The sequence below is a fragment of the Cyclopterus lumpus genome, chromosome 14, assembly GCF_009769545.1.
Source record: "Cyclopterus lumpus isolate fCycLum1 chromosome 14, fCycLum1.pri, whole genome shotgun sequence".
NCBI classification, from domain to species: domain Eukaryota; kingdom Metazoa; phylum Chordata; class Actinopteri; order Perciformes; family Cyclopteridae; genus Cyclopterus; species Cyclopterus lumpus.
The window spans coordinates 6872564-6898376 of NC_046979.1; the positions used below are offsets into that span (position 1 = coordinate 6872564).

The 25813-nt window shown below is 40.6% G+C and overlaps 1 protein-coding gene across 1 annotated transcript in view; it reads right to left on the minus strand.

Moving 5' to 3' along the window:
• Window positions 1–25813, minus strand: part of LOC117742753 (polypeptide N-acetylgalactosaminyltransferase 10-like) — a 56686-nt gene that overhangs the window by 22503 nt on the left and 8370 nt on the right. The window contains exons 2-4 of the mRNA XM_034550373.1: window positions 20058–20160; window positions 16237–16375; window positions 13335–13501 (exon numbers count right to left, since the gene is read on the minus strand). Of these exons, the coding sequence (XP_034406264.1) occupies window positions 13335–13501; window positions 16237–16375; window positions 20058–20160 (409 nt within the window). The remainder of the gene's footprint in view (window positions 1–13334; window positions 13502–16236; window positions 16376–20057; window positions 20161–25813) is intronic.

A 25813-nucleotide genomic window follows, 5' to 3' on the forward strand; every position in this document is an offset into this window, starting at 1 on the left:
CAGTTTTTCTGTCAGGCTGTTTGTTCCTCAGGAGAAGTCAATGTAGATTTTTTTTTTGTCTAGTAGCTTACTTACGATCTTCTCCAAAAACTCACTAAGTAGTTTTTTGTGTTGCATTAACCTAACGGAGTTGTTTCCTGTGAAGACATGAAATTTATTTTTGAAAAGACTGTTTGCATTTTAACGAGCGGAAAGTGCGTGTTGCTGGCTTTTCTTCTGGAAATCGCACGAAGAATTAGGAATAACTTAAATATCATACGAACCGTTGTATGAGAATACGTTGGTTTCTGTGACAATTGTGTAGTTTGTTATTTCTTTCATAACCTTGTGTGCTTGTTTTTTTTGTGTTGGACGCCACAAATGTTGTGGTAGTGTGGGCCAATGTTGTTTTGATAGCTGTGCAAATGTTTTGGGCAGACTGTAACCAGATATACATCTCATTTTTTTCTGGCTTGGATGTTTTTTTTCGTGGCATATGATTGAGACATGCTCTTGTGGCTGGAGTTTAATATTAAAGAGTTAGTTGCGCAACCAGAAATAAACGTACAGAAACATCATCCTCGTATGAGTGAGAACTTGTTATTGCAGATGATTTCAAAAACATTGTGTCGAAACATTTAAAAAAAGGAACAGATGATGGAGTCTTAGTTGTGGTCTGCGCTGTCTGACAAAGGAAGTTTTCTTTGTGACCCTAGTTTAGCAAAAATGTGTTCATTAAATTCAGAAGAATTGCTGCGAGGTTTATTAGAAATGTATGATATGCGAAACAAGACTAATACAAAAAGAATCCCTCTGAATCATCACTCATTGTCTGTATCCACAGAGGCTCTGCTCTCTGTGCTGTATTTCCTCTTTCCTGATTTTGCTGTGTTCGGGACGTTTCTGGGCACCGGCAAAGAGCCTTTGGGCCCGACGTGGGGGCCGATTAGCTCGTCACAAATACATTAAAAGATAAACACAAATCAGTCCGAATCAGAGACTAGTGAATTTGCTCAGTTGCTTTTAAATGAACCTCCATCGCTAAATTGTTCTGGTTTATAGCTCGATGCAGAGGCTACTAAATGCATCGCCAAGGCTACGGAAGACAACGTTTACCTTGTCCTCACACAGTAAACGTGACTCATCTAGTGCTCTCCTCCTCAGAACGAGTTTGGATCGATCAGCCAGCTCCCACTGATGGCTCAACATCTCTAAATGGGAAACACTTAATTAGCTCCTTTTGTCCTCTTGTCTTCTGTCTCCCTCTCAACCTCCCTCTTCATATCACTCTCTCCCTCGTCTCTCTCCGTCACACTTCACCGAGCGCCATCATCTCATTATCTCGCTACACCCTCAGTCACATACACAAACACACACACACACACACACACACACACACACACACACACACAGGCATTAATGAATAAACATGCTGAACTTTGTTCAGTCTCTTTCCGCATAGCTTCCTCTCTCGTATTCCGATCCACAAATTGTCTCTCATCTCCTCATAAACGCCGCATCCTCCCTAAACCTATCCATCATGCAGATGGTTAGGCTGCCTGTGTTGATAAGATTTTTTCAAAGTAGCTCTACACTGCTGACAGCCAGAGCAACTCAATCATTATTAAAACTTTCTTACATTTAAATCATTCCATTAAGTACCAATTTGAAACTGTGTTTACGGCCCCCGAGCAGATGCCTCGGTTTTTGTCTGCTAATGGGAATTACCAACAGATAGTGATGGGACTTGGTCAATAGGCATGTCAGTCATGTCGTCCATCAATCACAAACACTTTGCCCCAGAGCAAGATTATCTATCTGGACAACTGCTGGCTCAGACTGCTTTGACATTTGCCGTGATTATTGAACCACAGGGGGGGATGACTCCTTATGATGTGACTCCAGATATTTAATTTATCAAGATATCTTGCCTTGGTCATTCTTGGTCTCCAGAGAGGGCACCCTAATGCTTTTGGTATTTTTATTACCTTTTCTTATTGGGACAACATTTCCAATTCAATAGTTATCCCCAGTGTTGACCCGTTAACAATGTAGTCACTCCATGATCTTTTCTGTAAAGCCAATGTATTACATTTGCACACGGTATATCTCACATCTCTCCAATATGACAAATTGCAATGATATTCACTGAGAACTAGAATTACCCTTGTGAAATTGTCACAATTGAATGGCCTGACGAATAAAAACTTTAAAAAGCGTAATGCCTCCAGCCATTGCTATCGCCAGCACAGGCACATGGGGTTAACAGCACTGTGCACCAGCACTGGCCGAGGTTACAATCATTCTCTTTCACAACATAATGGAAAAATTCTTACAGAATGTGGGACATTATTTCTGCACAATTAGCAGCAGACCCTGCGGTTGCGTCAGGTTTGGAGGCTGTGCCGACACCTGCTGGGAGCCGGGCTGTCCGACCGCCAAACAGCCTCTACGTACATCTGACTGGAAATACATCAAAAGTGACTCTGCACCTCCTTATTTGAAATGAAGTATGGCAGCCATTTGCCCAACTGATCCCAAATGGGGAGCAGAAAATAGGAAAGCAATAAATCAAGCTGCCAATGGCAAGTTTAAAATCACAGTAGCGGTTAGTAAAGTGTGTCTATGCGGTCTGATTTACTAAGTAAATACAGGCTTTGTTACTGGCTATGAAAACAGTCTTTTCTTTTGTAGAAGAAAAAGAAAATTGATGTTATTGACAAATTTAACAAAATAAAGTTGGAGAGTTTTCATCCAAATCCAACATTATCCACACTTTAATACCATGGTTAAAAAATAACCTGGATTGAACAGTTTAGCACAGTTTGACTGAGGAGCTTTCCACTGAAGCAACTGTTTGATCAGCATACATTCATTGCTGTTGCAGTGATGACGTTTACAAAAAAAGGTTGTCAATTTTATATCATATGGGAGAACAATTGTTTTAACATGGTAGTTTTAAAAGGAAAGGGCTTATGCATTATAAAGCATTGGTGGGAGATTCATGGTAATGTCTCCCGAGGGAAAATTAGACCTAATTTAGGAACCACTTTTACAAATTAATTAATTAGTAACTCGCACTTGCATGTGATTTAAGAGATTTCCATTTGTGTTCATCTTAAGTACGGTTGCAGTACGATTCCTAGAACGGTCTAGTCCTGTCGTACGAGTCATGTGAAGACATCACTTTGTTTTAGAACTATTAAAAAAAACTAGGACCAAGAGAAGAAAAACACATCAGCGATCAGAATGGTGCAAAGATTTCGTAGTTTCTAAATCGCATGTAAACGCACCACAGACCAATACCATATGTCAGCTGACCACGTAGCCAACAATCTGAAGCAAATCCAACGGTAAAAGGGATGAAGAATGCAAAAACACACCAGTGTGATCTTTTTCGTAAAGAATTCAGAAAATAAAACAGTGAAGCAATGTTTTCATCGCTCCATAGATTTCAGAGAATAAACGTTTCAACACAAAACACCAACCAAATACTTTGGAACTCACTTCACCCCTTTGCAACGCCACTGTGACGTGGCCATGGGAAATAAATGAATAACACCTTTCCCTGCATCATTAACTCCTGTTAAAGCTCAAAGCTCCACCGGTGCTGTTTGTACGGGCTGTGTTGGTACTGGCCGGCCCCCAGGTGTCAGGGTGTGAATATGTACAAGGATCACGCCACAACTATGGCTGTGAATACTTTTGAATTTTTTCAAGCAACTTGATTTAATGATAGATAATTTCATTAAACCTTTAAAGTTCCAAATTGAGTGTTTATGCAGTTTAAAAACCCCGGATGTGACAATGTAGCGGTCAGAACGTCCTGAAAGGAAGATAAATACTAATATTGTAGAAGTTAGAAGTATGTAGTGACAAACTACGTCTACCATTGACAACACTCAAAAGTACATGTCTTTTGTTTCCCATCACTAAACTAGCCTTTGAGCTCAACCGTTACAGATGATGGTGAATTATGTCCTTAGAGTTCGTTTGGAAGAGAGAGAGATGTCTTTAATACCCTGATTAGCCGGCTGCTTCGGAGGCTCACGTTATTACAGTGTTTAAATGGATAATTAATCTGTGGTTGTAACAGGTTCCTGGCTGTCACATGCGGGTTTCTCCCCTCCCCAGCACCAAAGGATGAGCATATTTCGAAATATTCTTTATTCGACTGCAGACTGTGCCTCTGCTCTCCCCTCCCGTGCCTCCATCCGTATCCACCTCATATAGGCCAGCGCCACTCATAACTTGATCCCCTGCAGCTGAGACCAATTAGGCCTCTTCCCGGCACCTATTTTCTGTACTACCTCGGTCAGAGTGGTTGTAATGTATCTGGGGAAAAGAAAATCTTTACCATACTACACATTATACCATGCTGAAAATGTTGCTATAAATTTGGTGTGAACATTTTGAACCAGGCACTTTGCAGATACTTTCAATATAAGCAATGTTTAAACATCATTAATTATCCGTTCTCTTTTTTTATTCAATATGTTAGAAATATGGCTACATTGTACACATCTTGGTCATCTGTTTACCTAAACGCAACTGTGTTTACTTCTATCGGTTGCAAACAACAAATATAAACAACTAACTGCATTACAGTGGCAAATGCAAGCTGTGTATTTGGTCATATAATTGTACTCAATTATATGACCAAATATACAGACTGTATGGAAAAAGTATCATTAAACAATTGATTGGGAAGGTGATAAGCATTTGCAACTTCGTGAACATCCAGTTATCTTCGGTCGACTAGACTACAGCTTTCCCAAAAGAAACCACTAGACAGCTGCTGCTCGAGTCCTCACTAAGACCAAGAAAGTGTATCACGTCACTTCTAAGGCCTTTACACTGGCTTCCTGTTTGTCAACGAAGTTGTTTCAAAATACCATCTTTGATTTATAAAGCACTGACTGGTTTATGGCGAAATAACATGTTTATCTTCTGCTACAATATGAACCTTAGGTTGTCTGGAAAAAACTGAATATGGAGAATCAGTGTTGATTTTTTATGCACCATCTGGAACAAACTAGCAATAAATTGCAATTTTTTTTTTTTTTTTTTTTTTTTTTCAAATGAAAGGCAAAAGACTTTCCTATTTCTTGTTGCCTTTCAAACCAAATAATCATACATTTCTTCTGGTGCACTTTAAATTATATTCGATTTCCGCTTGTTTTTAGAGACAGCTTTCAACTCTTTCTGAGAAAAGTAAAAGCTACTTTTTCCTGCCACGTCTGACCAAAAATCCGTGAAATGACTTGGGCTCCGCCAGCAGAATTCATAGTTCTTGCTCACACCCCAACGATAAGCTGCCAGACACACACGCCGCTATTTATCCAGTGTGACAGTATTAACAAAAACAGCAGGGACACTTGAAACTTGGCATAATCATATATGACAATAAGTATTGACCCAATACCGTAGATGATAATGTGATGATATTAGGGTTAGGGTTAGGGTAATCTCTTTAAAAGGCAACCACCTCATAGGATATTTAATCCAAAGAAGAATTTGCTGAAGGCCGTATGAAAACAATGGTCCTCTATACGAGCGAATCTGGAGAGTACATTCAGTATCTGCCTCACCACACAACACAGTTTGTGAAATGTAGGCTAGCAATCTATTGTTTTTGTCTACAGGGACACACATTGTCACTTAAAAAAAAAAGTATTACAACACAGAGGCATCTTTTCGTTCGAAACAACAATGGCGGCTCCTGAAAAAGTTAGCGTAGATGCTGTAATAGTATTTCTCCATTGAATGAACAGAAAAGAACAGCACAGAAGGGTTTTTTCTCGATGTAAAAGATGTGTTTGCTCTTCTTCCCACTGGCTTTTCCAAATAGTTTCCAATGACGCCTTCTATGATGGTTCTGTGTAACAAACCATCTGGCGGATCAGGTTACGGTAAATTAGCAGTGCGTTAAAATGCACTATAAAGTGCTATGAAGACAATTTCAATGAGATGTACGTAATTTAAGTCAAATTTGGGCAAACACCATGTGATTCTCTCCATTGTTTTCTGCTGTTGTTTTTGTAGGGAGTTACTGAGGGACAGATGGACAGATCCAGCGTAACAGCAGCCAGCAAAGTATTTAACATAGTGTTTGGGGGTATGCTAAAACAAAAATGAACAAAGAAAAATATCTTGATATACAAATACTGAGTCGTTATTTTAAAAATAATGATACAAGATCCGCCTATTGTCACTGATACCCAATCTAGCTATTTGAGAGATTGATATCAGTATTGGTCGCAGTGCATCTCTAGTTACAGCCACGTGTTACAATGTTAACCAAATGCAAATGCTGTTCCTGGCTTAGACCTAAGCAGCAAAGTATAGATAGGATCATGTTTTTAACTGAAACATGTAACTAAAGGAAATATGAAAAAAAGTGTACAAATCTGGAGAAAAGGAGACAGTGTAGTGAAGCAATAAGTTGGTTTTATCATTAACTACATGACAAGACTGAAGGGTAATGACATATGGGAGTGAGAGGTCTGACGCTCTAGTGAAAAATGTGGAATCCGTGTGAAAATTGAGAGAATAAAAAGAAAATGAAGATGGGACTATGTGACAGCAGGGGGTAATTACATGGAAATCTTCTTTTGGGTCATTTGAAAAGGCGAGAAAAACCATTCCACCATTCAAACTTGTAATAAGTCCAATGGGACAATCTCCGGTCCACATCGCACTAAAAAAAACAAAAACAATCAAGGACAGGAAATGGTGGTGATGCAAGATGGAGAATAACCAGCTAAACATCTGCTTGATTAGTTCATTGAAAACTAATGAAGCATGAGCCAACCAAGTCTTCATTGAGACTGATCATGATGTAATCCTTTGAATGTTCTTACCAAAAGGGAACTGGTGCATGAGAGAAAGACAACTCCACCATGCTTCATTAAAGTCTGATGCTAAAAATCTGAGTTGCTTGAAGTTCTTCCTGCAGGAAGGATCTCTGGTGGGGTTGAATAAGGGTTTTTATTTTATTGGCCAAACTATTTTTAAAAGTGGGCTTCTCTCACACATTTGCAAGATGGTTCTTTAATTTAAAAAAGGGAAATAAAGAAGGGAATCGAATTACGATGTCCTGAACAAAAATTGCACACAACCAACAATCGCCTTGAGTGTGGAGCACCGCTGCTGCTAACGTCACCTCATTGTTTTTGTTTTTTTTAAAACATCTCGCCAATGGACTGCAGTCGAAAAGCGGGCTGAGGAAACGTTGATTGTGTGTGTTGTCTCTATGAATAAATAGATGAAATAAATGTAACATCGAAAGAAATGAATGCACTTGAAACATAACATTACGCTTTAAGAAGAATGAGCAGTGTCCCTACACAAGACAGCAAAGGGGTGCTTATTTATTTAGTGAGGCAGATTTTTTAAACCTCATCTAGTAATTAAATTGATAATAAACTAATTGAGGAGATGAGATACCTAAGGATGGGTCTGATTCAGTCCAGGAGGGGATTTATTCATCACCTCTCACTAAATAATTCCCTGGGGGAAACTGTGAAACTTAGCCGTTTCTTCAGTGGCCAAGAGATTTCTCACACAGACATTTTTCCCCACCATACCTCCAGCGCTCTTGTTGCTATGATACCTCTCCAAAAATCACTGCCACTTGACAAATAGCATTCAACATCTGTGGTGCAATGACAGCTAAATATTGGGTTAGCACATATCTCCTGAGAGCCACTTGGACGTCTGGTTTATTTTTTAGAAATCTGTTGAAAACGTTGTCGCTGAGTGGTGACACCAAGACTTATTGTTGTCAGCATCGTTATCTTTTGGATTTTGAAGGTCACTTTCAATATTGTAAACACATGCATGAAAGGATTTTCTTGCAGAAGGTGAATTATCCAAAAACAAAATGTGGTCCTTTTGCCATTAGCCAGATGGTAGCAAGAGAAGGATGCAGCTTTTTCCATCGTGGTCCACAAGTCTCTATGATCTAAGTGTCGTGATCCTCAAACATTCTGGTGGAGCTTACTGAGCCGTGGGACAAGGGTTGTCAAGCCTCAAAGCTTTGCCCTCTGGTGCAAGACTGCATAGATAAAGGATAACAAGCGTGGCGGTTACCCACAGACGTCGACTGCAGCATCAGTATGGTGATTGCCGACACCTTTTGGCATCGGCATAAAGGGAAAGAAAGATGTAGCTCACAGGATGAGGCATGGAGCATCGAGAGCCTCTTGAGCCTCAACTGAAGGATGTTACGGCTGAAGGTTGGATGATGTCCCAAAAGCCACTATTAACTCTGAGAGCAAACATCAATTTATGAGATTAATTTTTTCTTGTGCAAAGCTCATATTTCGATACGGTAGCCATGTTTTCATTAAATTGTCGTGCAAAATAAATGCAATCGATGTGCTTTTCCATCAACTGGTTTGGAGGGAATAAACTGGGGTCCATGTAATTCGGTCAGAAGTTGGCGTTATATGCTACACATGGCTGTTGTCGACTACTAAACAGAGTAGAAGTAAAGGATGAGAACAAGAAAGAAAACTAGTCGGCTTGGCCTTCGAATCCATCTAGATTTGAAGGAGAAAAAAAGAAGAATAATAAATGAAGAAAGAAAATAAAAGAAGAAGAAAAAATGAAGAAAGAAAAGAAAAGAAAAAAAAAGAAGAAGAAGAAGAAGAAAAAATGAAGATGAAAAAAATGAGAAGATTGGCCGTGCTTCATGCTGTCCAGAGATGAAGACGTGCATCCACGTGTCATGGGGATAATTGTGAAGATGCTGACAGATTAATATTAATAGAACTGGGAGGTAATTTTTATAATTACAACATGTGTAATGTAATTCAACTTACAGCCAAACTTCACAATGTTTAAAAAAAAAAAAAAACGGCCTCATCGTGAGTTAACTTGCCCCAGGGTGACCGCAACAAGCAGTTATGGCGCATAATGAAGTTATAAATATAACAGGGCATTAGTATGACTGTAGGCTCTGTTAAGCACAGCGAGGTGGCTCAGCGTCAGCAGAACTGAATGGGAGGGTTTCTTTCCGTCTGTGTGTGTGTAATGAAAGGAGAAGTACCTTTGTCAGGGTGGGCCGGGCCGCTAATGATTCACACAGATTTATTCTGTTTTGTGAATGAGAATTAGATCACACACTGCTTGAGAATAATAGGCTCGTATTTTAACTGTAAAGTCCCGTACAACTGGACGAAAAGGATTGAATTAAGACTGCTCAAACCCAATGGAAGGTTGACGAGGTAGCTTTTAACCTGGATCTGGATGACTAACATGTGTTCTTGTTCGCCAAAAAAGAAACAGCAGGATTAAATGTTTCTATTGCTCCACTTAGACCTTCCACCCCTGGTGTGCGAGACGTTCGACCATGTGGCAACGCGATCGATATCCTTCGTCCCTGACTTGATGAGTTGTCAAAGGGTAAAATGTTAAATTTCTCATTAAAATGTGGGGTTGTGTAAAAAGCTATGCGTCCATGTTCATCACCTTTTGTTGATCAAAACCATCCAAGATGAAACGCACACATCTCATATTCAGAAACTGTGCCTTTTTAAATGAACCATCTGGACTTCCCAACCCATTGTTCTTCCCCAGCTCCTCGCTTGGTTGACATCAGAATTGATTGAAAGCCTGTTGCGTCTCATTCTGACGCTAGAGGGTTCCTTGTGTTCCTTGTCCATTTCAATAGAGGGACTGGCTCCGTTATTAGAATGTGTCTACCTTGCATGTTTATTTTAGGACAGTGTGCCAGGTGGTGTACGGTGTACTGACCCAAGGAGGGACCTCATGAGGATTTAAAGCATTGTGTAGCGAGCTAGTAAGAAAGGCCTGAGACAGTTTGGTGTTCACACACATTGCTATTGAAAAAGACCACAAAATATCTAAATGGAGCTAACGTTAACACTGTCTATCAATTCATTTAAAAACAACTCTCTTGCCCTCCGTCTCCCCGTGGACATGTTGTTGTGTTTGAGCTATTGCCTCGGTGGTTCCTGTTGCGACGCTTTAAATGCACCGCACTCCCCACAGGTGATTTCACTTATTTTAGCCGATAACAATTCTGCTCAGGTTTCATAAAGGTGGGGGGAAATAAACTGTGCTGCGTTACACGTGGGCTCTCTCTCGGGAGTCCTTGAAATCATTTTTGAACGACGAAGGTGTTCTTGGTCCCGCGCTAACAGGAATCACACAATCCAACAAAAGAGTTTGGGACATGTCCATTAAATGCAGTTCGTACCCGCCGGAGCAGACCCGAGATGAGGTCTAATCAGACAAAGTCAAATCACCTGATTCGGGGAACCACAAACACGCTGCAGATTGGGAAGCTGTTTGTCGACAGTGTGTTTTCCTCATGTTTAAGCGATTGATGTTTTGGGGATTTATTTTGTTTTCTCTAGATATTTGTTAAGTGTACGGACTAAAAATCCATTTTGGTTACTTGTTATGGGCCTTGTTCCCAGCTAGAAGCCAACATTTATTTTAGCTTCGGAAATAAATATATACTTTAGGAGTGAATGAAGTTCGCTCCACAAATGCAAATACACGGGCACATCATGCTTTTTCCACATTCTCGCGGAGAATTCTTCATCAGCTCTGTAAATTAATGGTGTGGACCAGAAATGAAAGCACCCGACTGGATGTCTGAACCACACTTCATAAACAGGTGACTCTTTATCTCCTCTGTAATGCACTTGCTCCCTAATGTACTAATGCTGAGAATAGATTTGTTGTATTCTGGGATTATTCTCTCTGACATTGTAACAGCAGCCACTTGACAAGTAACCAGAACCAATTGAAGTTGACTTTGTCCTTGTGTCTCTAAAGCCTTAATTACAGCCTGACTCATTTCTTATCAAAGGGCAGCGGCAGAGAGGGAGCGTTGGAGCAGACGGCCTGCAGAGGTCAACTCCTTTGCAATGTTCTCCCGTCCGTCCCGACGACAGAAGGCCCAGAGCCATCGCGGGTTCCGGGCTATTTTCACACAACTGACTCGCTCTTCACCTCCCACCCGCTGGGATGTGTGACGGTGGAGGGGAAGGGATGATGTGAGTAAAGAAGGTTTCCTATTTCCTCGGTCTGAATTCTAATTTTCTAAAGAATAGCTCATGAGTTGAGGTTGATAGTTGTATCTTTACATCTCTTGAGACTTATTGATTGGATGCTTACACAAGACTCATTTGTCCTCGTTTGTCTATTTTTTGTTTTTTCATTTCCTTTTGACAATAATTTCTTGACACATATGTGAATGCAAATAGATTATTATGATGTCACTTTCCCAAATATATCCCTTGTTTCCTTTCCCTTGGTAGAACACAATTAAAAAGGGAGCTGTAATTCCAGTGTGCGGGTACTTGTTGTTTCATACTTATAGATTTTTCTTTTGTGTCCAGCACCAATGAGGTTGTTTAGATGGTCACACGGCTAGTTATTATATAGGTTCTGAAGTCACATGGATAAATTGCTTATTTATACGATGGAGTGGGACATTAAATTGATTACTCGCTTTGCAAAATTGTCAGAGATCACTCTGCCTCAAGCCATTTCTTCCAAAAGCACTCCACACTTTTGACACGTTGTGGTTCCTCTCCGCTCTGCAGCAGCAGTGGGAGGGTTTGGTCTCCGAGCACTGATGGGTGTTAACCTCTAAATGAGTCTGAGGCAGCGGGAACATCTCATTACAGTGGAGACAGGAGGTAAACACATCCTTCAACGAGGCACCGTGACAGAGAGCACTAATTAACAAGGAATTAAACACTTTCTTAAGAGGGCTGGTGAAGGGACAGTGAGAGACAAAACAACACACAGACAGGTGCACACACACACACACACACACACACACACACACACACACACAGAGAGAGAGAGACATCAATGCTATATAACAATGTCGTAAGGATGTCGTATGTGTACAGATTGTAAAGCCCTCTGAGGCAAATTTGTGATTTTGGGCTGTACAAAATAAACTGAATTGAAAAATGGCAAAGAGATGCTTCACACAAACAAAAGCAAAGCCACAAGGGCTGAATATATTTGACCAGAATACTACACACTGAAGTAGAGAAGGCTTTTGTTCAGTAAGATATGATAATACCGTCATCATTTATGTGGATAAGTGGGCAGCAAAATGATCAATTATAGTGCCGTCCTCTGCTACCAGGTAGGTTTGTTATTTTTCCCCGAATGTTTATTTATTGGAAAATATCTGCACTTTTCATTCATTAAGTTTTTATCTTTATTTTGCATTCAACATACAGTATCTACTGAATATTGTATCATATCCATAGACCTTCTTAATGCAATAAATACAGATTGCACAAAAGGTTTTTCGGGGTACTTGTAAGTGAGCCGCAGCAAAACACACACACACACACACACACACACACACACACACTCACTCAGATAGGTGTACTTGAGGAAATGAACGTCTCTTGAATCTTAACTTGTATCTTAATATTGAGATCATGCTCTTTTCTTTTTTAAGACCGTAGGTCAAGGCATGATTCATGAAAAGACAGAGACTGTGGTTTGACTACTCAGGCTGTCGAGCAAGTGTTGACATCTAATTTAGTTTAGTGTTCAGTGTCTTCTCTTTGCTCGGGGGAGAGATTTACAGGCATCTTAAAAAAGTACGATAGGTCAGAGATAGAAAATTGAGTCGCCCGTCAGCAGGCTCATTGGGCCCAATGATACGTGAACACATCACTTAACATAATACTGGGCTTTCATAGGTTAGTCTCACGCAACTCTCTGCACATTTCTCTCTGTATTACCAGAAGGGAATATACATAAAGGTTTCGCTTAAGGTTAGGGTTAAGAGTGTTTCCCTTTTCAGAAAACCCAGTGGTTCATAGATGATGATTGAGAGTCCATAGATTGTTTTAATTTAGGGAAATCCTACTCGTTCTGTCTTCACAGTTTTATCATCAAGTGAATTTTCGTCCCATCGAAATAAATAAGGAATATGCACAGCATTGTGGATAGAAATTTCGGATTTACCCTTACTTCTGACTTCAAACTTTACATTTGATATGTACATTTACCCATATCTGCCATATATTTGGGGATCGGGAAATTGTAAAATAATAACAAAAACAAGGAAAAGTATCTGCACAAAGTAAACCAATATAGTTTAGAACGCCTATGTAATATATATATATATATATATATATATATATATATATATATATATATATATATATATATATATATATATATATATATATATATATATATATAAGTTTGGAATCAGACAAACTATGTCCTAACTGTTCAAAACGCCCTTCCAGGATTTAGACACACTAATCACACACACAGGTGTGTTATCTGTGCAGGTGTGTGTTCTGCTGAGTGTGTGTCCTCTGTACCTTTGTCGCTGAAGTCGTCGACCAGGATGATCTCGGCGATGAGCTGTGGGGGCGAGCGGTTGAGCACGCTGTGAACGGTCCTCAGCAGCGACGACCAGCCCTCGTTGTGGAACGGGATGATGACGCTGGTGTTGGGCAGCTGCTCTGCATACAGCTTCAGTTTGCAGCTGCAAACAGGCAAAATGAAATACAGAAATATGACACTTAATGCATGTAGGGTGGCCATTGGACATTTCGTGTTTTCCTCCATCCACCGAATTGAGGGAAGGAAGAAAGCATCTTGTGAAAAATGCCTTTATTTGCCTCTGAGAGAGAGAGGTTCTAAAGAGGCCATTATATTGCATATACATACCAAAGTGTCTGTGTTGCACAACATATTACAGAAAGATAGCAATAATAAAAATGAAAAAGAGATGATCATATTCTTGAAAATATGCTGTTTTCAGTGAAGAACTATAAACAGATCGAAATCATCCGTCAAATACAAAATATTTCTGTTGTTGGCTGCAGTGGGCAAAAAAAAGACAAAGAAAAAATAATTCTTAGCAATGAATACAACCACATAAAACGACCACGTATTTGTATTATATACTGTTTTCTGATCTGAGGCCCTTTTGCCAAGACAACATTGTTAGCAACAACAATCTAACAAATCACCATTTTAGTGTTTTTTGAACTGATACGGATACGATTTGGTGAGGTTAGGTACAAAAAAAGCTTGGTGCGTGATCAGGGTGTGGTTAAAATAGTTACTGCGTCCTTCCTGTTCTGAGGTCAGTGCAGCACTGACATCAGAGACCGCTTTAATTGGATTATTTGCAGCACATACAGCTGTTAACGTTGTGCTCCGATGACGGGTGACAGCGATCACCTCGTACATGATCATCACAGCGAGCTGCATGACCCCTGCATAGGAGCTAATCACGGGAAGAGAGTTATGGCTCCTCTGTGATGGGGGTGGGGAGGAGGGGGAGAGAGAGAGAGAAAGAGAAAGAGAAAGAGAGAGAGAGAGTGCGCAAGAGAGAGAAACTGTGTCAGTCGATCAATGTCCATGTTGAACATCAGCCTGCATGTTATTTATTCAAATATGAACGCTGGGAGACAGGCAGGTGGAGTGATAGGCAGGCGGTCGGCTGGTGACTCTTAACAAACCCTGTCCAAATCCACAGGGGATATGTGTGTGTGTGTGTGTGTGTGTGTGTGTGTGTGTGTGTGTGTGTGTGTGTGTGTGTGTGAGTGTGTGTGTGTGTGTGTGTGTGTGTGCGCTTCAATTAAATCTTGTCAGCGTGTAGGAATCGAATGTGTCAGTCGCAGGTCTGGGACCGGCTGCCTCTGAGGCAGCGACAACATGCCAATCACCAAGAGGGAGACGCTACCTGTAAGGCAGACAAAGTGAATGAAGCCAGGGGGAGCAGCGGCTGGTCGGTGTGGGGGGAGCAGGTGTGTCCATGGGATTGGTCACAGGAGACAAGTGTCTGGCAGCCACGGGGCAGATAATTGATGGAGGGAAGGACTCGACTTACTTGAGACTTGAGACGTAACAGCAGACATGTTCAAGTCTTTTGTTTTGGCTGAAATCCTGGAACACTAATCCAGACTGAAGGGCCGGGCGACACGGTAGGTCATTTCATATCTCGATATATAACACAAGTTTTTTACATTTTCTGGTATTTCAGCAATTAAATAGTCGTAATTAAATGACTACATGATGAAACCTATTTTTGTATTCTCCTTTGATTTTGTTTTAAGTGCAAAATAAATAATACAAATAAATAAATAAATATACATATATATATATATATATATATATATATATATATATATATACAAATAAATAAATATATATATATATATATATATATATATATATATATATATATATATATATATATATATATATATATTTATGGGAAAAAATGACACTACTAACAGCTTTGAAAATTGAGTATTGAAATGCTGGGTCATTGTCTTGCATCTTGACTTGCTATCTGCTAATGAAGGTTTATCATGGACCAAAAAGAACTCCAGACTTGACTTTCACTTTTGCCCCTTCTTAAAACAGCTCTGTCTGCAGTATGTACGAGTGGTCAACATGGGTAAGCAGCTTAAGCCGCCTACCGTATTCTAAAAACAGGATTCACATTTTCTCATGCATCTACATCAGTCAGTTGACTGTCAACTAATTTGCCTGACTCTTTAAAAAATAAAAAATAAAAATACATGGTTGATTTGAGGTTTGAGGCATTTATTCCAGAGGACCTGTTCGCACAGACGACTCATGACAAGAGATGTGTACGATCAAGGAAGACCTGCTTTTGTTAAAAAAAAAGAATCAGTCCTTGTCAGAAAACTGGCAATGAGAAAGCATGAGTAAAGCATGCAAAAGAAAAAACTCTTGGATTGAAGGGGAGACACAGGAGTCTCAATAGGCCCTGGTCTCTAAATTCTATCACTTTAAAGATCATGTTTTTATTCTCCATTTTCTGATGTGGCTGTAATCATTGACACCAAAAAAAAAAGCTCCCATGAAGAATAGAATACACAAACGATTCAAGGCAATGTCCGTCCATTGGTGCTCCTCCTACGAATGATCTTTATCTTGGCATTTCACAAGCAGACCGTGTCTGACTTTGAGGTGTGCTTTCATACATTTACCGGGAGGAAAACGCACACACGCAGAGTCGTCTTTTTATGCATTTTGAGGACATACCCGAACCCGAACCATAACCGCTACCAGCCTAATCTTAACCCTTTCCTTACCTTAACCTAAACCAAACCTAGGGACGTGCAATATGTCCCCATAAGGAAGGTGAGTCCCCAAAATGTGACTGTGTAAACATAATTAGGTCCCCCCCAAGACAAGTAAACAAAACACCCACACACACACACATACAGGACTTACTTTGCATGCCGGATGTCAGGGATGGAGCGATTTAGGGAGATCCGGTTGCTGATGTAAATGTTGAAGCCGTTCTCCCTGTAAGCCTGGTCGACCTGGTCAGTTTCTGACAGAGGAAACGGTTTCCCCTGTTCACCGTTACCTGAATCCAACACACACACATGCAGTACAGGTCAGTGACTCCCCATGAACCCCCGAGACTTTGTATAAATCTCAGACACACATTTGGACTTAGACACTACGTAAGCTTATTTTTCTCCGTGGCCGCTCAATATTTAAATAAGTCGAGGCTCATGGTGGCCAAAAATCTATTAACTTTGGTTGAAGGTTTCTAGCTGGAGGAGACCAGATGTTTGTGCATAACTCAAGGAAAATATCTTTAATTACCTTTATGATACCTCCTTTGTGACATATATATATAGATGAAAAGGCAGATACAATATGCAACAAAGGTTGGATTGAGAGTTATGAATACAGCAATAAAATGTCAGCTTCATAAATGTTCTCAATTTGATAACTCACATTAAACATTACAATCTGTTTCTGTTCCACAGGTTATTTAAGCAAGCTGAACTTATTAATTTGTGTATCCTTCATAGAAAGAGGAAGTCTCTTGAGATGCTATTTCTTTCATAAGAGAAATCTGGAGAAAACTAGCTGCATGCAAGGCATCAAAGCATTCAAGCACACAGGACGTTATTTTAGGGCTGTAATAACAATTATTTTCACGATTGATTAATCTGCTGGTTTTTTTCCTAAAGAATCTATGTCTGTTCTACACATAGTCAAGAAAAAGTTTTCCTAATTGGAAGTGGCTTGTTTTGTCCAAAAATAATCTCATAAAAGAGTGAGACATATATATAATATTCAGATTCGAGACACTGGAACCGGCTGGGGGAAAATGACTTAAATAACTAAATGTACCAATACGTTTTCAGTCCATTGAGTAATTAAATAATCAACCTATCGTTTCAGGTCAAGACTGAGGCAGTCAATATATACATACACTGTATAGAACTCCGACCTGTACAACGCGTCTCCACACACAAACATTCACGCTCATTTTCAAGAGTGCATCAAATTACACTGCGCTGCACGTTTCATTAGCCGCTCATCAATGCGCTCCACACACACAACGACGCATGGCACGGAGGCTTATCTATATAGTCAGAGGAGAGCATCAAATTAAATAGTGAGATGCCTTGTTTCATTAGGAAGAAATGATCCGTCTACATTCCTGAAGGTAATAACTGTGAAAAATAACCCCCTTACTTTATCGGCTCATTTCAGAGATAAACTCTTCCGACCCTTCTTTTCCTCGCATAACACGCTCGCATACATCACTTATTTCGAGGTCCGCGTCGGGCAAATATGAACCCGGAGAAATATTTTTCCGATAAGATTCCCTTTGATTGAATTTCAGATTCTTTCACTGCTTTTTCTTCAAACTCAAACTCGCCGATGCTTTTACTTCCACTCGACACACGTTCCCACTTAGCTGGCGGCATGCGAAGTGCTCCAGACCGGTTTGAGTATTGACACATCCACTGTCTATCTTTCTGTGTGTCTCCATCTCTCTCTAGGCAGCGGTGGCATTCAAACCCAGTCTCTCAAATTTGACTTTCTCCATTACCGCACACTGAGAGATGTTCAAATGCAAGCTGTGTGTCCCACATTCATTCTCCCTATTTCTCTGCAGGTTCTGTGTCAGAAGGTGCAAGGTTTATTTATAGGCGTTATACTACGGGGTTGCGCAACATTTTGTTACATGATAAAATGAAATAGCTATGGAAATAGCTATGGAAGATACTTCTGTGACTTGTGCCAGACAGCAACAGGGTGAACCGGCTATATGGCTAGATTGGGTATTGTCTTTTATTATCCTTTGAGCTCTTTGCAGGCACTTCGTGTCACCAATATCGCTGATGCTCAGTCGATGGGTACAAGGATGTTCTGGGCAGTTTGAATTACCCGCCGTAGAGCCCTCCTGTCCAGGGCCGTGCACATCCCGTGCCAGTTAGTAATGTTTCCACTCAGCCTTCGAATGCTTTTTTTTTTTTACCAGGATGGAGATGTGTGCTGACCATGTCAGGTTGTTTGTGATGCTGATTCCCAGATACATAAAACTACCTCAGCTTCATTGGTGTAGATAGAGGTGTGGGGGGGGGGGGGGGGGGGGGGGGGTCTTCATCTCCTTTTTTTTTTCTCTTTAATTTTCTAAAGATTGTTATTGCTGAGAACCATTCTGCGGTCTCATCTTTGTTTGTAATCCGTCCGGTATTGTCGTTTGAAAAACTTCCCGACAGAGTTCTCTCCCTGGCAGCAGTCGGTGGTGTACAGTGTGAAAAGGAGGGGGTTGAACACACGGTCCCGGGAAGCTCTGGTGTTCACTAGAGGAGGACGATGCGGCTACCATTCTGAACTGGGAACACTTCCTAGTCGCATGTTGAAAATCTCAGCGATGACATCTGTTAGCTGATTGGCACGTGTTCTTATGTGACGTTATCACACAACCAGCAGCTTTACTCATATTTACCCTCATCAAGGTTTTTTTCCCTCACGTCTACTGTGGATACTGACAGTGGCCGGTCCACTGGAGGCGGGGCAGACTTGACAGCTGACACGTGCGCTAATCTCTCCATTCATCCATGCGTTCTTTCCGGTCGAGGAATTGTTTTATTGTCTTTGTGATCACCACATCATCAACACATTTGCTGATATATGATCTCAATATTGATGTATATTCCGCAGGATAGATGTAATCCTCCTGGGTGACGTCGTGTAGAGAAGCTGTAGCTTCTTCCATCCACCCTTTCACATTGTTTTCCGATGGTTTGGCCCGTTTACTCGGCTGGGCGTAAGAAGCCAGAAAAAGCAGGATGATATGGTTATATTTGTGCCAAGGGTTGTGACGTTATTTTCCTAAATCCATCAGATGTTTTGTTCAGTGCTACCTCCACACAATCCGCTGTAATGTGAGATAACGTTACGGCTATATTCATGCTTCTTAATAAATGGGCTTACCCAGCAGTGAAAATGTGGTTTTTGAAAGGATACATGCCAAAAACTGTGGATTGAAGCAGAATATTTAGCAACATTTTGTGAATTTTGGAAATGGTAACTTCTTCTGAGTAAATGTGGTCTTTTGGACCTAACAATGCTTTGCAGCTACTAGAAAGGTTTGGATCACACAAGTAAGAAAACAATGCTGAGGAGGGTGCTGAATTAATGTTGTCGTGGCTATTGTGAAAGGGAGGGAAGGGCCTCCAAAGCTTTGGCAGCCAGACGGCCTAAAGTAAATATTGAGGTGCTTCAGGCTTCCTGTTAGTCAGCTGGCTGTTTTTCATTCCTCTTGGCCGGTTATTTGAAATGCGTGTGGTAATCAGTGTTGTATGCTGGATCGGTAACATTAGTGCAAACACAGATTAATCAATCTCTCTCTCTCTCATGCTTGCTCACACACTCATTGACTAGAATGCATATGTGCATGCGTGGGAACCTAGACATTAAAGGTAGCCTATAAGCGGACGGGCAGTTCTTGTGGGTTCGATGAAATATAATCCTGTCGGCGTACCACCTAATAATATATAAAAGCCAATTCTATCTGTTACATTTGTAAAAAAATAAGTTGTGTTTTCCACTTAATACTTGAGACTGAATCGATGCTTGTCGTAGAAGATTAACGGTGTTTATTTACGAACTCAGAACTGTACTCGCAGCATTGATTCACACCTCTAAGAGAGAATAATACACTTGGAAGAAAAGAAGTCAAAATAGATTGCTACTGTGTGTGTGTGTGTGTGTGTGTGTGTGTGGCCTCCGACCTGAGCGAGCAGCGTCTCTCCTCATTGCTTCGTAGTCGTGCCAGTCGGTTCGCCGCACACCGTCGAGTCCCAGCTGAGCAACCTTCCTCATCTGGTTCAACCCCTGCAAGGGCACACAGAAAACCATTTAGACATCCATCATTTGGTCGGTTTCTGAAGTTAGTCGGATCACATGAATTCCCATGATCTAGAAATGAAAGATGTTCCCTTGAAAAAACCCGAGAAGTGTTTCTGGGAAACTTTTAACGGAGTTCTGGTGGTGGTGAAGAAGGAAGAAGAAGAACAACAAAGTATGCCTGAATAAAAGAAAGTACAGCAACATCCATTTTTTTTCCACAAAGGAACCCACTTCCTGTCTACTTCATTTTCCTCCTTGCTGTACGCCAACATCTCTATAAGTTTTATTTTTCTCCCTACAGTGTGCGGCTGGTAGCTGGCAGTTTGCACACAGGGTGGGCAATCTCTTTCCATTTTCTATAACGCCTAGAAAATGACATTCGACAGACACACACATGCGGTACACACCCTCGTCACCGAAGCCATCATTCTTACTCTGCATTAAAATTCAACACAGCCATTTGTGAAATGTTCTCCGCTTTAGAAATTACTTTTGCGCGACTCTGAGGACATTATAGGATCACAGCACAATGATAAATCAATTAGCTCCATGGGAGGATGCAATTAGTAAATGTTGTTAATACAAACGACACGTCTGACTGCACGGAATAGTATTAAGCAGGCTGTTAGCTGATGCCACAGCACAGGCAAACAAACCGCTCTGGGTGTAATGGGAGTGTGTGTTGAGTGAAATGTGCCTCCAGCAGCTGCTTCCAGTCTGCTCGCCATTTCAGAGTTATCCAAGGTGGCGGATATACTGTATAAAACATAATTAAAACTCACACCGTATTCTCATCTTAACAATATACTTTTTTGTTGTTGTATGCAATAAATTAAAATAACATTTTGCACAGTATGCACGTGTTAGTCAGTCAAACCTGCGGCTTTAGAGCGAACACAAATCTTATCGTAAATATTTCATTTTAATTTGCTTGCCGCTGCGTGTACGTCGTCTACTGCATCTGTGCATTGCATTGTGGGAGAATAGTGTCAATAAAATAGAAATAAAGCCCTGTTTAGTATGCGTACATAATTCTGTCGCTTTTACAGCAAGAACACACTGTTCTGAAAACATGCCTAGAGTTAGTATGTAGTGTGGATTTGGGACATCGCTAAAGTCTAAATCTTTTCCACTTCAAATCAATTAGAACTTACTATTTATGTATATTTGTGTTAGTATTAGTGTAATTAAATGACAAACTGTCTCGGACTTGTCTCGGCACCAGAGCAGGCAAGTTGAATTAATTGTGTAAAATCAGTATCTCCATCCATTGTTCAGTGCAACCTCTTTGAAGTATAATTACAGACTAATTATTCTGATTGGTGGCGTTACCGATGCGATGAATTCTGATTGATTTGTATGAGGAGGTCGTTGAACTGGAGCACCCACCGCTCCCATTCTGCAGGAGGAAGACGGAGGCTTATTCAGTATGGTTTGACTTGTATCACGGCAAAAGTGTGAGTCACCTTAATTACGTCAACGTTGTATACATAATACGTATATTTAATTCATTGCAGTGGTTGTTCGCCTTGCAGTAAAAAGACGTTTTTCATATCATTTACCATGTCCTCATTATTACAGTGACAGTACGACCTTCGGGTGGCATGGCGTTAACATTCCCGTTAGCAGATTACAAATATTTCATTTGTTTTATAGTACAACTTTAATTTAGGACTTATGGAGCATGATGCATATAGGATATATTTGGGAGTTAATTGAATAATGAACAGTTTTGCACGGTGGGATTCATGTTCATGCTGGTCATTTACACAGGTATCTAAAGTTAGGCCAAATATTCTTGAATGAGATGCATTGTGTCACCTGACATGAAGGACTTTGCAGAGAGCAAACAAACAAGAGAATCTAACTCCCAGAGAAGCTGAATGAAGTCACTCAACACTAATATAATAACAATAATATACATGAAATTAAACTGGACACGCCACTAACTAAGTATTCTCGTGGAACATCCATTCGGTCCTCACTTGAGACATATTAATTTTAATTTAATTAATTTCAGTTTGAGAGAATGCATTACACCAGTGCAGAGTTTAGGGGGTTCCCTTTTCTCTTGAGTTTACAGTGGAAACCATACTAGAGTCAATGAATGACAAACAAAAATAAATAGATAAATACAGTTTAATAAATCCATACAAAAAAAGTAAAATACAAGCAATAGTATATTGCAATTTGAGCCCCGCGACCCTAATGAGGATAAGCGGTATTGAAAATGGATGGATGGATGGATGAATTTTGGTGCCAGTCCCTCAGAATTCGAAGAGCTACGAGAAGGAAAATATCCATTGAAGAAGAGCCATTAATTAATTAATTTCAACATCCACAGTGAGGCCAACAGACAAGAACGTACTGCGAATGATTGAGACGAGTAAGCCGTGCTTCTCACTTTTTGGTCATCAGTTTTGCTCTTCAGTGTTCTACTAAAGGAAATCAACGTGGTGAAAAAGCACAAAGTGAGTACTGTGGTTAGAAGGAACCCGGTGGATCCCTGGCACAGAACCACAACTCTGCAGCTCAACAGAGTTTTTTCCTCAGCAATCGCGTCAACATCATTTCCAGCAGCAGCTGTTTTCAACAAACACGAAACAAAAACATATTCTCACTCCCCACTTGTCAAGTACCGCAGCTCGGTCAGTGGTCCTGCGCTTCAATCAGTGATGCTCGTTTCCTTTCGGTCTGCAGTTTTTCACTTTCAATCAACATGCGTGCAGTCTTTAAAAGAAATAGTTTTTTTTTACTCACGCAACAAAACCACGTGTTGAGGAAAAAGATCATGCATGGGGTTAAAACATTGTAAAATAACTCAGTAAAGTAAAGAAGTTACAGTATATACAGAAAAATAAGTAAACGTTGACTTAGTTAAACGAAGGTCACCAGAGTGAAAGTCCTGTGTTTGTTTAAGACATCCAACCTACCCTCCTGCTGAGCCTATGTAACATTTTCACTCTGCCCATCCGATAGTGTCGCAGATGTGTTTAAAGTTCACCGACCAAGCGGAGGCATTTGAAGAGTTGGGAGTGAGACCAGGTTGAATAAACCCACTTTATTATACCGTGCAGGTAGAATAAAGTGGGTTTATTGAACCTGGTCTCACAGCAGACAAACAAAGTTAACAACTAGCTGATGAAAAGAGTGAACATCTAGCCAGGTATTCTTTTCTCAGGAGTTGGTGGAGACCAAACTAGAGCTGAAAAGACGATGAATGCGTTCAGTAACTACACACAAATATGAAGTAATGTTTTTCTCTGCCATTATTTTGGCCATATCACGAGACGGTGGTCACATCGCAAATTCCTGCTCCCCAGTGACCAGTTAATGCTAACTTAGTTAACATTTAGTTAACTAAAAAAAAACACATAAATTACGCAATTCTGTTCAGCGATAGAAACGCCTCTTCACCAGCATTCTTCTTAAATTTCGAGGAAGGTTGCAAAACCAGGCCAGGTCAATCGGCATTGTCACTAGTTTAGTCTCAATTGGATATTAATTTAAAAAATAACAAGGCTAAATATACAACAAAAAAATCTGTGAATCCATTTTCCAAAAAGATACAAGCAAGCCTCACAGCAGGCTTAACCATCATTGCTCTTCCGTCTCACTCCCACAGCCTCACTAAACAGCCCGTCCCCTTTCTCGTCCACTCCAACACTTGAAAAAAATGAATCCAATTCAACTGGTGAGGCAGATGGGTGAAGGATTTCCAATAAAGGAGTGAAAACCTACACTGCTGTGGGTCTGTATTGTGTCGTATCAACCACATCACCACTTCATAGAAAGCTGATGCAAATGGCATTCACAATGCACAAAAAGACAATTAAACAGTAAACCGTCATTGGTATTCTGCTGGTGTTCTCCCTACCTGCTGCGTGCTCCGCTGATACCTCCCTAATGGCCGTCATCACAGGGACGAGGCTTCACGCTGACTCAAACACACTTTTTGCTATGGGCACTTTTCGACTCCATCAATATTCAAGGTGTTGCACAAACTGACTAATAGGGCATGACAGGAGCTACGCCAAAAGCCACGCAGCCCATGTTTTATCTCCACTGACTATTCAATCATTAATTACAAAGCACTGTGTCGAATAAGGCACACGCTGCAATGGAATTCAAACTTTATCAAGCAAAACATTCAGGTTGAACGCAGCGAGAGAAAGAAAATGGCCAATTTCGCCTGAGTGATCACTAATTGACTTTCATGTAGCCTCTTAATAGTCTACTGTTCATCTAATGTTTGTGGCTTACAAAAGTATCCGTCCCTGGGTTGGGATAAACATTATGAGTTCATATATATATATGAAAAATTAAAAAAGAATATATACATACTCTATTTTCACAGTGCAGTAGAGCATTGACTGAAACCACCCCCCACTCAATGATAGCTTTTTTCTTTTCTTTCTTTTTACACACAGCTATAAAAGTCAGCTAAACACACTTCCAACTAGAAGGGTGCATACAGTAGACAATAGATCTATAATAATAATGCCTGTCCATAAAAACGTCATGTATGTATGCAAAATCAAATCTTGCCAAAAACTAAATTAAAGTTCACCAAATTGTCTGCCCACCTAGCAGCGGCTGACCGGAGGTGATGTACTCAGCAGTGTGTACTAGTGCTAGTGAGCAGTGTCCAAAACATTGTAGAAGTGAGCATACACCTTAACCATAGTCTGTATATAAGGAAGTGGACGTAGTTTGAGACCATAAACTCATGTTCACATTGTTTACTCAGGCAATAAATCAAGTGACTTCCATACAATCTGTATTCCTTTTGCCACCAGAGGAGTCGCCGCCCGCTGGTCAGGAGAGAGAATGCAGGTATTAAGACACTTCCGCATCGGCTCTCCTCAGCAGAACCGGAGGTCGCCGCCTGGCCTGCCAAAACATTATGCAGTTTGCTTCAGCAGAATGCAAGATTAGCCTTGGAAAGACAGAGGTGTACACTCACTCGTGGATGCACACACACATACAGCTTTAGTTTACTTCAGTGTCAAATGAAAGACCCATTGTGTCAAAACGTCTGAGAAGTAAATCCAGTAAAACTACACACGTGTCCTTCTAGGATGGAGAGCTAACTGAGGTGGGGCGAAGTGGTCTTTCAGCTTTTCTACTCTTCTCTATTTTACCCTTTATCGTTCTACATTACCTCCCATTCTTGAGATATCCGCCAACTATTTTGTGCCATCTCCCACTGGCTTTTGAAAAGGCCTTACACGTCGCACCTGACCAGACTTGAAAAGGTCTTCAACACCTCAAAAAAAAAACAATGAAAGGTGCACCACAAGGAATGGAAATGCCACGCTAACCTCTGAGGCATTACCTCATCGTGCTTTGTGGCAGTGGCTTTAATCTTCAGTGGATGTACAGTATTATGGCACAAGGGAGAACCTTTTCTCCTGACATATGCGACAGCAAAATCGGAAGAAAATGCCAGCGACGTCTCACTTGCACCCTCTAAACTTTCTCTGACAGCACACTGGAAAACTTTGCTTTGAAAAGGAATGTCAGGTTTTTAGCACATGCAGTAAATGCTTTTTCTCTGTATAAAAAAAAAACATCATGATGTGGTTATTCTGAATAAATCTGAAATAGGGGTATTGTTTGTACTGCTCTCGCTCCA